This window comes from Tyto alba, unplaced genomic scaffold, assembly GCF_018691265.1.
Source record: "Tyto alba isolate M040663 unplaced genomic scaffold, T.alba_DEE_v4.0 Super-Scaffold_14, whole genome shotgun sequence".
NCBI classification, from domain to species: domain Eukaryota; kingdom Metazoa; phylum Chordata; class Aves; order Strigiformes; family Tytonidae; genus Tyto; species Tyto alba.
In genome coordinates, this window is record NW_024881276.1 from 44,961,168 (window position 1) to 44,976,338 (window position 15,171).

At 37.7% G+C, this 15,171-nt stretch overlaps 1 protein-coding gene across 5 annotated transcripts in view; it reads right to left on the bottom strand.

The window, feature by feature from the left end:
* Window positions 1-15,171, bottom strand: part of LOC104357209 (ephrin type-A receptor 6) — a 508,448-nt gene that overhangs the window by 74,889 nt on the left and 418,388 nt on the right. For 3 of the 5 annotated variants that reach the window (XM_042788826.1, XM_042788825.1, XM_042788828.1), the window contains one exon: window positions 10,000-10,122. The exons of the other annotated variants lie outside the window; for them this stretch is intronic. In XM_042788826.1, coding sequence (XP_042644760.1) covers window positions 10,000-10,122 — 123 coding nt within the window. The remainder of the gene's footprint in view (window positions 1-9,999; window positions 10,123-15,171) is intronic. 5 annotated transcript variants of the gene reach the window in all.

A 15,171-nucleotide genomic window follows, 5' to 3' on the forward strand; every position in this document is an offset into this window, starting at 1 on the left:
ATTTATGCCTGTTGGTACATTTTGGAAGCTGGGAAAAGTCTGTATGTGCACTTCTAAAATACCTTATCGATTCCTCCCAATTCCCTCCCCTCCTGCATCAACAAGCACGGCAAACAGTTCTGGTTTCTCACATGACAAAGGGAGAATGTGTTTTGGACAATAGAAGTTTTAGCAGTCTCTGGCAGGCTGCTTCTGCAACCCCTAATTCACATCAATCCTCCAGTGTGCCTACAAATGATATTCTGGGATGTTTTGAGGAAAGAAAAGTGGAACTGTAAAGAGAAAGTAGTTGCACTGTTTCCATGATTTGTTTTCTTATTTTTATCTTTCCGTAAGAGAAGCAAATGGGGTGCAGTAGAGGGTAAAATCAGAAGAAATAGTTGTTTGTCACTAGTTGGAGGTTGGGTAGATGAGGGAGAAACAGTGGCTAAAATTATACAATAGAAATTCAATAACTGGCCCAAATTTAGATTTCTTTTTTATTTTTTTTTCTGCATTTATACTTCCCAGCCACACATCTTTGAAAAAAAGGTGAATTTCTTCAAGTTTCCACTTGTTGGGCTGGTTATCTGCATTATCTCTTTGTACATATTTATTAGCATTATAAATACAATTTGAAGAAAGCTCCGTTTTATTCCTGCTGCTTCTGTTTTCATGAATATTATAAGAAGAAATAAAAAGTAAATACCTTCATCATTAGGGTGAGATGGTTTACTAGAATTCAGAAGCACATACGGAGGGGAACAAGAGCTGGTGTGTATATAGACCAGTCCTGAAAGCTGTTACATGAACTATTCCAATGCATCTAATGCATCTCATTTGAGAGCCTTACACAATTTTTCAAATACTAACCTATAAACAGGTAAATCCATGCTATGTATGGTGAAAAGAAAAGCTGAGGTGAAATGACTTGGCCAAGGTGTCACAAAAAACAAGTCCTCAGTCTTCAAGATAAAGCTGTGGGAACCACCATATCTGGAAAAAAGTGTGCATGAAGAGGGCTTCACATTGTCTTCATGTTCTCCTGATCCTTAGAGGGCAGCATAACAGCCTGAGCCTCTGAGATAAATTGATATACCTTAAAAAATAATCTGAATTATGGCAGTTGCCCAACAACTTCCACAGATCACTACAATAGCTGATGTTTCCATCAAAATCTTGGTCATGTACCCTGGAACCATTCTGTCATCTTCATGCCTTACAAGGACCACCTTATACTGACTTGAAAGAGGTTTTAAGAGATGACAAAATCACAAGTCTGAACAATGAACAGAGATCAAGGATTTCATTTTTGACCATCCCATCTCAAATGCTAGGTTATATCATCTTTAAACCAAGAAATCTCAGCATTAAAGGCAGCCTTTATCAGTGTATAAATAAGAGGGAGAATGTAGACTAGTTTCTTTGCAAGAATAGGTAATTTGTTAATGACCAGCCACAAACAATTTGGCCACTCAGTGTTATTTTAATTATATTCTGGTGAAAGGAAAAGAAAAAAGTAAGTTTTTAATAGAACTGACTCTGGCATAAGATTTGTATTGCTTGATATTTGACATAGAACCCTAAAGATTCCAGCACTTTCACTTTAGCACTGAAGCAAAGAACAATAAAAAAAAAATCCTTAATAAAGAACTGACTGTGTTCAGATTCAGTTTGAGGTACTTTTGCCTTGTTAGATTAACCAAAGCAATTCACCTCACATTTTTATAACTGAATTTCAGCATATTTCACTTAATATAATAACATTTCACCCTTAAATTACTCTTAACATTTTCAATGCTCATATCACTCTACATCCTCTTGTGGAAAGAGCAAGGGATGTTCTTTGGTTCAAAATTAGCCCACAGAGTCTGAGTGCATCAAAGATCACTTGCCCTATTGACCCCAGAGCATATAAAGGAATTTAAACAAAATTAAGTCTGTGTATCAAGGGCTTCTGCACTTCATCAATATTCAGTATGCCATGATATATAACAGGTACTTATGGGACATAAGAATCAAAGCCTATTTAATCTCTATTGTGAATTTACCCATTATTATAGGTGTGTAATATTTAGAATCTGTAAGATACAATAGAAAGTTGAAAATGAGTAAAATAAAAAAAATTGCATATATAAGGTTACAGTAAAGCATGTTTTTGTGCTTTCATAAGTACAATGACATGGTTAAGGCATTATTTTAATCCTATCTTGAAATGTCAGGGAGTTTTTTGATTATACCTGGTTGTGATTTTCATAAAATTCTGACAAGTCTTGCACTTTAGAATATCCTTTATATATTTTTTCCATTTACTATATGAGCACACATGTTTTGCTCCTATTTCCCTTTAATCTACAGAAACTTTAAAATTCTGCGCTATACAAAACTGATGAGCCCCCACCTCCTCCTTCACGGTTTATGAGTATCTTGCTGTTTTCTACATATGAGAAAGGCATAATTTCTCATTTCAAGAAGCAGTGGAAGCCACATACGAATACTCCTGAAGTTTCTGGAATCCACAAAGGAAGATTTGATTATAACATGTGTGAGTTGCTAAATCCAAAATTAGGAAAACAAAACATCATGAGTCAGGGCTCCAACAAAGAAATGATACACTGGGCCTAACATTGTGACATTTTTGTGATCTCATGGGGTTTTTTCTTACTTCTCTTGGAGGTTTTGTACCTTCGGGACATGAAGGCACACATTCTCAAGCTTCTTCCTTCAACTCTGATTCTGATCATGAACAAAACCCAGGAGTTACAATGAAGATGGGTCAAGCAGAAAACTTTAGATACAGAGGCTTCTGGACAAGCATTACACATCTTGAAGAAATGAGAAAAATATGGAAACTCGTTGACACATGAAGAAGAAAATCAAAAGCATTCATCTCCCATAACTTAACTCCTGTAACGGTGGAGAAATCTCCATAATTAGCAATATGTAGGTTTTTTTTCTGAGAAAGAAAAAGGCATTTCAAGGGAAGGAGTCAAATTTTCCCAACTATGCGTCACAAACAGGTCATATGAGTCAGTCCAGAATTGTCTAATCTTCACCAACTGTATAAGGCACTTAAACAGGTTTGTTAAATACCAGTGTGTAACATCCAGTTAGGTAGATTATTTCCCATACACAGTATTTGGGCATGGGAACAGTACTTCAGCAAGTTGATTTGGTAAAGGTACACCGGCTTCCCACCTAAAACAGACCAAAAAGCCCTAAATATTATTCAAGATAACTATTCCCTCCCTCTGCTACCTCACAAAAAAATCAAACAGTTCTGAATCTGCATTCACATCCAATGCTTTTCTTAGGCTAAAAAGGAAGTTCAGATTTTGTTTTTTCCTTTCATCTCGAAACAAAGAATAACCATGTCATTTATTTACAAATACATTTCTGTATGCATCCATCAGGCTCCTCCAGCTCTCCTCTTCCTATCTTTCTGCTCCTGTTAGTAATGAATAACAACTTGCTTCAATTCACATGCTTGTTACAATGTTATCACATTTTTGGTAGTCAGATTTTTAAAAATATGTAACAGAAGTGTATATTATGCAAAAATGACTACATATGCAAATAAACTTTTCTGAACTTTTAGAGCTAATATGTTTGGAATTGTTTACAATGGCCATCTGAGCATGAAATGAGCTATTTAGCAAGCATGGAGAATTAAGACCTCCTTTTATCACATCCTACACTCAGAGCTTAATCCCAGTTCTACAGTTGAAGCTAAACCCTAATGGACCAGCACAAAAAAAAGTTTCTCTCACTATTCATGTTACTTCTTGCTCATCCATATTTTGGTTCTGAAGTACTTCTTGCTTGCCTAAGTGAAAAGTCCATATACATTTGAACTTCTATCCTCAGAAAATACATGCCATTATGTATTAGCTGTAGGGTTTATAGGCTAGATATGCCAACGAAATAGCACTGAAGCTGGAAAGAATAAACTGGAAAAGCCATTTGGCTCAGATATCCTAGAAAATGCATATGCAATAAAAGAATCAATTTGTTAGTCACTTAGAAAGGATTAGAGATTTTCATTTGAAAACAAATACAGCAGTTTAGGTGCTGGAATGCAGAGTAGGGAAAAATGCATTAACCGAAAAAAATAGAAGTTACTTTTCTCATTATTGGAGTATCATAATTATAGTTGAGTTTCACTATGAAGAATTGCTCCTTGATGGTTCTCGTTGAGTAATTTTGTTCAATAAGTGTCTGTCAATACAATTTGCTTTCAATTGTCAGCTTATATAATATCAAGAATAATGGGCTCACTCAGGTGCACTTGGAAATTGTAATAAAATATTAATTTTGGGGAAAACTGACACTCATCTGGTTTAGTATTCTACAGTTATGTCTGTTTTTTTTGAGAAGCTCCCTGTAATAAATGTGAACATTACAATGTATGTTAGACAAACAGCCATAGACAACCAGGAAGGAAAACACTGAAAAAGGGATATCCTCTGTGTAAGGTCATTATTTAGTCCAAGACAGCAGTGAGAAATCTTCCTGTATCAATTCTAAGTTTCTGGAAAGTAATCCTTATTTATTGCATACAATATATTTTTTGAAGTTCACAGGTGTGGATTGTTTTATCAAGCCTAATTTATTTGCTTTCTTTTTCTTATGATGTAAAAGAGCTGGATAATTAACCCTTGCAAATTAAGTGGTAGGAAATAACTGATGCTCATACTTCATTAAAAAAGTCCCATAAAGATACTTTCACAGAAGCTTCAGAAGTGCTCTGTGAATGAAATAGGGGGAAATGAACCAACTGCTGACTACATGAGGAGATCAGAGTATTCACAAGCAAATCACAGTCATAGAGTGGTTTGGGTTGGAAGGGACCTTAAAGACCATCTAGTCCCAACCCCCCTGCCATGGGCAGGGACACCTTCCACCAGCCCAGGTTGCTCAAAGCCCCGTCCAACCTGGCCTGGAACCCTTCCAGGGAGGGGGCAGCCACAGCTGCTCTGGGCAGCCTGTGCCAGTGTCGCACCACCCTCACAGGGAAGAATTTCTTCCTTATATCTAATCTAAATCTGCCCTCTGTCAGTTTAAAACCATTTCCCCTTGCCCTATCACTACACCCCCTGACAAAGAGTCCCTCCTCACCTTCCCTGTAGCCCCCTTTAAGCACTGGCAGGCCGCTGTAAGGTCTCCCTGGAGCCTTCTCTTCTCCAGGCTGAACAGCCCCAACTCTCTCAGCCTGGCCTCACAGGGGAGGTGCTCCAGCCCCCTGGTCATCTTCGTGGCCTCCTCTGGACCCACTTGAGCAAGTCCACGTCCTTCTTATGTTGGGGGCCCCACAGCAGGACACAGGACTCCAGGTGGGGTCTCACAGAGCAGAGGGGAAGAATCCCCTCCCTTGACTTGCTGGCCACACTGCTCTTGATGCAGCCCAGGACATGGTTGGCTTTCTAGGCTGCGAGTGCACACTGCTGGCTCATAGTCAGTTTTTCATCCACTAACATCCCCAAGTCCTTCTCCCTGGAGCTGCTCTCAATCCACTCATCACCCAGCCTGTAGTTGTGCCTGAGATTGCCATGACCCACGTTCAAGACCTTGCACTTGGTCTTGTTGAACTTCCTGATATTTGCACAGGCCTACCTCTCAAGCTTGTGAAGGTCCCTCTGGATGGCATCCCTGCCCTCCAGCGTGTCAACTGCACCAAACACACAAATTACAGCACTGATACGTGTAGAAAGGTGTATATAGAAATAATTATTTTGATGTTTTTTGCTAATGTTGTTTGAATGCTGAACAGCATGAAGGGGGTCTGGGAGGATTGCTTAACAGGAAGTTTTCCATAGTTTCTCACAGCCTGAGACCCATACCCATCCCTAGTTGTTCTTGTCATCACTAAAACTCAGGAAAGGAGTTTAACTTGAACAAAACAGTAAGAAAGGTATTTGCTTTCCCTCCTTTCCTTTCCAACTCAGGAAGCTTAATGATCTGTCTTACACTTTGCAAAGATAGCAACATATCATAAATTTTTCTATCCATAACTTTTGTCAGGAAATATGGTTATGTATTTACATAACAAACCCTTTACACATGACTGAAATCAAGAGCTGCTAATACACAACAAGAGTAGTAAGCTAAGAATTTCCCCAACATGGAACAAACAACACCGTACTTAGTTTGGTAGAGCTGGAATTTGAAGAAATAGACACAGCACTGGCAATTCAGTTACTGGGTTTTTCACAACATGCATATATATGTGTATCTTTGTGTGTGTGTGTGCATGTACTTATCAAGGAAGGGGTAAGCTTCCAAAGTTCATGCCAGTTTAAGTATGATGAGGAGAGTAAACTGCTAAGTGGTTTAAGAATTCTATTTAATATATGCACTTGAGGTTTAAGAATTCTATTTAATATATGCTTGAGAAATAGTACTTATTGCTTATATGAACCCATCTGTCATCATAGATATACATCAACTACGTCATGTTAATTTGTACTGCTAACAGGTGGGACAGCTAGAAACTAAGTAATTTGTGACATAAATGATAGCTAAATAAAAAGGAAGCTATTGTCAGAAAATGGGATTGTTTTTGCAAAAACCTAGGATAGATATTTGGAGACCTGTTGAAAGCTTTTCTTCTAGTGAAATGTCTGTACAGCAGTGACAGACTTCTGATGTAACTATCAAACACAAGCACTATCACATTAGCATAGTTACTTATAGGCTTAAAAAACACCTACATTTGAGGCAATCTATTTATGCAGAAAGATGTAATGCCCCATGCCAGAAGCAGAAATTAATCTTTAAATTGTCTAAATGAGGATACCTTTTATGTAAGTGAATCTCTGCACAGTGCAAAAGCAGACACCAAATTACACAAAACTGAACATCAGCTGCAATGGTTAAAGAAATACACTCCCCCCTATTATTGAGTGAAAAGTAGAAAGAGAAAAAAGGAAACCAACAGATATATTGCCCTGCCAAGCTGTTCTCCAAATACTTATTTTTAGCTGGCTTTCCAGTTTGGTTCTGTGTTTCACTTAAAACATCTGCAGGGAATTTGTAGAAAAAAGATGTAAAAGCTTTCTGTCTTTAGTAAGGAATACATTTTCTGACTACTTTGAAGAAAATCTGCCACTTAGCTTGAGTTAAAGGTTTTGGTAAATAAAACCCATCTCATTGTCTTTGTTCCCAATGATCCTAATAGCACAATAATGCAGGCATTTTAAGCCTTCCATGTAGTTAAATTCACTGAAATCTTACACATAAGGTACATGTGAAGCAATTAGATTATAATTCAGCAGAGTTATTAAATGTTAAGTGCTTCTGTTAGGCTTATGAAAGCTACTGTCCGATATGAGCCCAGCATCTCTGATAATGAAGGTGGGATCACTGTGCTATCAAAGGCAGCATCTGAGTGTGCTTCCCTCCAGTACCAGTACACGAAGAGCAATCCTCTCACTTTTAATGAGAGAGGGCATGCCTTGGAGACAGCATCAAGACTGCAAGGAGCAGTTGATTTTGCCTGCCTACTGCTGTTCTAACAGCCAGAAGCTGCCATGATAACACAGATATCACTGCTTAAATACCTTCTTGGAGCATTGTTGCCTTGGGTGTCTTTGTTCCTTGGTAAAGCAGTGGTCAGAAAAAAGGCCAGGTGTTTAGTGCAGTGTTTTTCAATACAAAGGAACAAAAGATATATCCATTCTCTGTTTGTACTCAAGTGATTAAAGATTCAAGGATGAACTTCTATTTTCCACTGAATCATGCACAGTAAGAGATCCAGTTCTGAGTCCCTCACATCCCAGATCAGTAATCCGTTCAACAGATTTCTTTCTTTTTCTTTTTCTTTTTTTTTTTTTTTTTTTTTTTTTTTAAAATGCTGTAGATGTGTGGGTTTTTTGCTCACATGTACAGGATAGCTGGTTTTAGCAATTTAGAATGTTAACATGAAATGGAAGTGACATCCTCAGGTCATCTCTGTAACAGAGAGGCAATTCAGAATTAAGATTGTGTTTAATGTAAATACAAATATGAGCAGGTAAAAAAAAAAGAGTTAAATAGCAGCACTACAGATAAAATTGTTATGGTATATGTGTTAACAGCAGTTTCTGACTCGTACTGCGAAGTTTCATGCCACCTGGCCCCCCACATGCGGTCTTTCTCAAAGAAACACACCTCATCCATTGGATTTATCACAGTTCCTCATCGGCTTTCAACTACCTGACAATCCTCACTTTCCAGAATGTGGGCAGTTTGTCCCTTTCTCTGGGGTTGATGCTTGGCTCTTTTTTTTTGGTTGTTGTTGACATGATCAAACAATAACATTTATTTCCATTCCCTTGCTAGAGTATATGTTGCACATCATGTATCTGCATTTCAATTTATCACCTGGTTTGAATATTTCATTAGATTGAATCAAGATTCTTAGTAAAAGACATCTAATAGCAAGAAATTCTGAACCAGTTTTATTAAACAAACCACATCTAAGAGTTCTGATTTAAGTCCAAGAAAGGTGATAAAAACCTTTACAAGCACTCAGAAAACAACAGTCCTGGGGACATTATAAAATAAGCCTGTAGGTAGGTACGTAGTTGAGAAGCCAGTTCATGAGTGCAACTAAGACATTTATAATCTAATGGAATCAGTGATATGCTATACATAACACTATGTTCAAAACAGAATTTTATGGGGCCTGGAGTATTTCCTCTTCCACTGAGTTGTTTGGTTACAGATACCAATCTCATCATCACGCTGACTGTCAAAATAGCCTAAGAGCTACTAAACACTCTGAGATATCCCAAGGAGAAAAAAGTATGGATTTTACAAACTGATGAAAAATACACCCAAACAGTTATTAGAAAAGACATCAAAGTTGCTGAGAAGCTTCTATTCAAAGAAAGTAAGTAAATAAAGAAAAACACTTAAAAAGAAACATCTTGTATTAATGAGGTCTATAATTACTGAAATACATAAAATGGGGCATAGAGAAGTAGAACAGTTTCTTTTGTATAGCAAATCAATAACATTATGTAATTTTTCAATTTTCTCCTTACTTTTACCATAAGAGATTTTTCCTCTTTAAGAAACACTGTAAGTAACATTACAGGTAAAATGTCCTGAAAGGGTGCAAGCGTGACATTAGCCCATGTACAGATTAATTTTACACAGAAATACATAGTTTTGAAAGGAACAGAACTGGACTTTAACCCACTTTTAACTATAACTAAGATACATGTATTTACTCTGAATTTATTAGTTTTGAGGGAAGATGGTGTTTAATGGCTCCAGAAGAGAATGGATAACACATACAGCCTTTCTGGGAAAGCATGCCTTCAACCTGTCCTTTTTTCCTGTTTCAGGCCAGTATCTGATAGCAACTCGTTGTTCTCATGGTTTCTCATTCTTGGTCTACACTCAACCTCATGCCAACCCTATGGGGGTTTCCCTCGTGCCATCATAAAGCTGTGCCCCTGCTGGGGACCATGCCAGACGCAGTGCAGAATACCGTGCTGGCGACACAAGCAATGGGGTTTTCTCACTCATTTTAAGAGAATTATAGTAGTTCAAATAGTGATAAAAGTTATTAAAAAAAGTTAAGGTGCTTTTCATAAGATACAAGTTGCAAACACAGAAGCATACAAAGGGTTTAAACACTGTATAAATACCTAATAAATTTTTCCAAATTTGCTATGCTTCCATGTTTTATCAAGGAAATGTAAATTTTTAGGGAAGAGTCACAGAGTCACATAAAATCTGGGATTTTACAGAGACACGTTTAAAGTTATGTCTCCTTGGTGCACATGGGCATGCTTCATGAAGTGCATGGTTAGAGGATATCAGGCCTTCTCTTGTAATATTTAGGTTGGCCACTTAACTACATGCCAGTTTCCATCACAATTTCTCCTATACATTGATTCTGGAAAATGGCTAGTTTCTGAAAAGTAGTTTATCTTTTCCATTTCCTTTCAGTTTGGCTAAGATGTGTGGAGAGATGGGGCAACGGGTGAAGAGAAAAATTGATGTGGGGTAATAGGTTGGAATACCTACCAGAGGAAATGCTGGGGGGCAAAGATCCACCCCCTGACACTGGATGTGAGGCCAGGATGCTATTTAAAAATCCCGCCCTCAGGAATCTCGAAAGAGACTTCACCCCAATGGTCGGAAAGGATCCTTTCAAAGAGATAAAAATGATCATTAATCAAATGCCTTGTTCTTTGTCTGATAAAAGTAGTTGACTGTTTAAAGAAAGAATAATCAAATCTCTGCAGAGTTAACAGTGGTTTCACTGGAACAGATCTTACAAAAAGCAGTTAAAAGTCTTCGTTTGCTTTTTAACCAAGTTACACAATACACAGCTTTAACCAGAAAGAGGTTGTTTTCTGCATACTTTCCAAATGAAGAATTCCAGCACTTCTAGACGGAATCGAAAAAAAAGATATTTTAAAGGAAATTATATCTATTGGGTATTCATAATGCATTCCAAATGACTATCACAGAGGCATTTTACAGTTTTGTATACAACTCAAACAGAAACCAATACAGCTGAAGCTATACCAGCAAAGCTGTGTGTTATACTAGTATGTTAATGCCACCTGACAAAAGTCATGTCAGGCAAGGGCTGAAGTGGAACCAGAATTTGCAGCTACTTTACTGACTTCTGTGTCAGGGTAGCTACATCAGTCAGAGTTTCTATCACATTTCCCAACACCTGTCAATATACTGATGCATTGATGCAGGCAAAAACCAGGAATACAGACATGACCCCTTTCTGCTTTGCTCTCACCAGAATCTTAACATATTTTATGCTTTCAACATAATAAACTTTATATTCTTCTCATTGCCTTAAATGTACAGTATTATTTCTGGAAACAATGATTATCTTATCCACCTCTTTTAAAAAAAGTACTTGTGACATATCTATTATAGTGATGATAAATAAGGACTCTTGATCATTTGATCCACTGTTTTAGCTTTCAGCATATGTACAGAGAGATAAAGACATCATTTCAGCTAGCTCGTGTTAGTGCTCAGGGAATGCCAGCATCAAAAGTGGATCTGAAATGACAGTTTTACACGTCTTGCTTAAAAGCACAGAGTCAAGATTCTCCCACCTTGCAATAAATTTAAATTGACTATCAGAATAGTTTGTGTATTTTTTCAAGTACTTCAAGAAAACATCCATCCAAAAGTTTAGGCAATGGCAAGTTTGTTTTCATCATCTTGCAGGTATTTCATAGTAGGTTTTTTTTTAGAGACAGAAAACATGTTAATATTTATATACAGTGAGAAAAATAAATGGCCCTCTTAAAATTAATGCAACAGTTGGGATTTTTTTTTTTTTAACTAATAAAAATATAGCGAGGAAAAAATAGCCTCAAAACACACATATGTATTTGCTGAACTTAAAGTAGACTAAGAAAGCTTTGAAAGTTTCTCTTTTATTTTCAAGCAAGAGATCTATTTTTTCTCCTTGATACACTTGCCCTTTGAATTTGTTATTAGACCTGCTACAGTGTGTGGAAAAATAATCCACTTAATTAGTGTTGTGGATGCACTATTTTTATATCTAACAGCTAAAAATAATGCATAAAAGTATTCCCTCCGGCCACCCCGGAAAGCCTTTGGCATTCTTGTAAAAGTGTTTCCAAATTCCCTGGCTTTCATTTTAAAATATTTTCAGAAGTTATCATGGATAAAGAGTCCAGAATGCAATACACAGAAATTAAATTTTAAAGTGGAAAATTGTTCCATTAACTCCATGATGTTTGGTATTAAACAGCATCTTAAAACATGAAGGCTAAATAAGGAACATATGAAGACTTCCCAAACAAAACTTTGCTTCTCTGTTTCAAAATATGAATTATACCAACCATAAAGTACACCCACTGTGAGTCACAGGCCATATGTAGAGACATTCAGAAAAGGCAAACAGCTTGAGCTTCACCATTGACATTTTCCTACATTTTGATGGTGTCAAATGGCAAATAACGCAAATTTCCTAGCAGTCTTACAATAAGTTAATTTGTTATAGAAAGCAATAAAGAAAAAACCAAATTTGTTTCACTTACTGTACATATTCAAAAGTAAAAACAAGTGAATACTAAGAAGAGAGTTAGAGGACTAAAATTATTGAGACTTTATAAGAAGCAAATAATTGAAAGAATACATATAAGTAAAGTTTTTCTCTCACACTTAAAGGCAGGATTCAGTTGCTTAAGTGTAAATGCTTTGTGTCATTTCAGATGCTTTAGAAAATCTGAGACATTCATATTTGAGTGGCAGACTTGCCAAGTTCTCCAGGAGAATTACATTCTTTAAAAGTGGCAGTAAGAGGCAAAACAGCAGTTGGTTATCTAAAAGTAGGCATCTGCTGTTTTAGGCAACTGAATCCTGTCCAAATAGTCTACTGTCACCTCAAAACCATCTCTGATTAAGTAGAATACAGAGTTACAAGAACAAGACCTCATTTAGTCTATTCTAGAAGTCCACAAACAGTTTCTGAAAAGGACAAAGTTGGTAACATTCAGTCCTGTTCAGTATCCATCAACATAAAAATGCAGACAAAGAAGAGGTTAAAAGCTCATTCATCTTAAAACTTGCATGGTCCTAAATGAAAATACAGCCTATGTTCCAGAATGAACAAGTGGGTTCTTTTGGTATTATTGCCTGCACAATGTGAACAGGGTTTGAAACTCCATTACGTGATTATACATGTGGAAGTTGATTATCATTGCAGATAGTTAGGAAAGAAAATTAATTCTCATAAGTCAAATCAATCACCACCAGAAGAACAGAGGTTTCATAGGAGTTTTGGGCACTTACAGTAATTTATAAGCTTACTCAAATTTTCACTTGTTTGCATAAACATTCATGAAATCTTTGAAACAAAATCTGCCAAAAAAATTGTGTTCAAAACAGAGAAGGAGAAAGCTCTTTGCTAACACAACAAAGAAGGGAGGTGGGAGCATGGTATTAAACAGAAAACACCATCTTCTCCTAAATATTATAAACTTCTGTGTGGAAATCAATGAAGAACTGCATTTGCTTCTATGTGAACATTTGTTTAATTTTTACTGGACAGTGAAGATGTAGTCTTTCCTTTTTTTCCAAATTGTAATCATGCTTAGCTAAAGAAAAAGTCCACCAAAAATGTGCCTGCTGCTTTATATCCTGCTGCTTTATGCTTCAAATTGCAAAAGCAGTATTTCTTTTTTAGATGTGTATGCTAGCAATAGAAATCATGATGCTGAATTTAATCAATCTCTTTAAAGCAACCACACTGGACACGTTCAAGATGCTAGGTTATTATTTCTTTAGTTCACCAGCTTTCTTGAGAAATGCCATTCTGTCAGTGCACATCACACGACTAGTGCTATATACCTTTTCTGTTTTGTGTAAGGATTAACACTAATATTTGCAGTGGGTGCAGTTACACTAAGTGGAAGAGCTTTTAGTATAAGGTCTTACTGGTTCTAAACTCGGAAAAGGAGACATGAACATTAAGCTGTGATTCCTCAGTACCCTGAAATACAGCTGTTATTTAGCAGCTTATAGGCATGGATTTATTGAGGAAAAACCCCAACCTCTCCTTCTCCACAGTTATACACTATGAACTTTATGCCACTTTAACATGGGAAACTACATTAGATACAGATATTAGCTGGAAAAGTGCACTGAAACAGTAAAAATATATGGAAATACTCTAACTAGCTGACAGTTCATGAAATCTACACCACTTACTGAGTCATGTGATGCCAGTTTATAACTCAGCGTAAATTACTCTGTTTCACAATTATTACAGCTAAGTGCCTGTGCTCAGAGGCAGTGGGGGAGTGCTGAATCAATTAGCGTGCTTTCCACCTTCATCTGTTGTTCTGGAGGGAATATCATCCCACAAATTGTAGAATTTGATAGGGAAATCACTGGTATAGCATCCTAAACTGTCATGGTTTTAGTAAGTATATTATCACACAGAGCAGAAGGGCAAGACTGGATAGCTGGGTAAAGGAAATACATATGCTTAGTTCAGCTCCAGAGCACATACATTAATTCACACACATTTATTAGCACCTGCATCACAACAGCATGGCCAGCCAGAAGGAACAGCCAAAGGCACATCCCATGGCCTAGGGTTAGCATCAGCCTAACTGTGCTGAAGAGTCCTAGACCTTCCATATAGCTGCCATATGGCTCAGCAATAGTACTGAACAGATGGATGGATGGATGGATGGATTGGATGGATGGATGGATGGATGGATGGATAGACGGATTGGATGGATGGATGGATGGATGGATGGATGGATGGATGGATTGGATGGATGGATGGATGGGTGGATGGATGGATGGATGGATGGATGGATGGGTGGGTGGGTGGATGGATGGATGGATGGATGGATGGATGGATGGATGGATGGATGGATGGATGGATGGATGGATGGATGGATGGATGGATGGATGGATGGATGGGTGGGTGGGTGGGTGGATGGATGGGTGGAGAGAATGGCACCAAACACACCCCATGAAATACTGGTAGAACACAATGGGTTAGAGTGAAACACACAACACCTGTTTGAATGGGGGTGGAGGGACCCTTGTAAGCTATAGTAAAAAGCATTTAAAAGGAACTAACTTGCACTTTAAAACTCTCAGGGTTTGAACAAGCTGAGAAATGCTCACCTGACCCATTATTTTTGCTGCTGACACTTTGCAGAAACTTCCAGCAGAAGACCCTCAGAATTTTCCACCAAAAACGAACACAGTTTTATTCTGTTAATGACAATACATACCCACTCACTTCTGCTGACTTGTGCACAAACATTTCCACCAGTTTTGCTCCCATATTCAGTGAAGTGCCAGCACAGCGCTGGCTGTCCTCAGGGGCCTGCATCCCACCCTTTCCTCCTCACCAGCTGCTGGCTTCTCTGCCTCACCACCATCAGCAGCACTTGAACCGATGCTGTGGCAGCCTCTGCACCCAGAGGGCTCACAGGGATGGCATCTGAACCTTCTAAATTGTGCAGCTACAGGCAGGCAGGGCCCTTGGCTTGTTCTGTTTGTGCCAGGGTCTCTGAGCCTTGCTGGGAGCATTCTAAGCACTTTTTTTTTTTTTTTTTTTTTTTTTTTTTTCCCACTGTAGCAATTGTACTTGCAGGACTTTAGTACAGCCTGTGGAGATTTGCTTTTAAAAAGGAGCACATTTCTAGAGTCTCTGCACTGTGT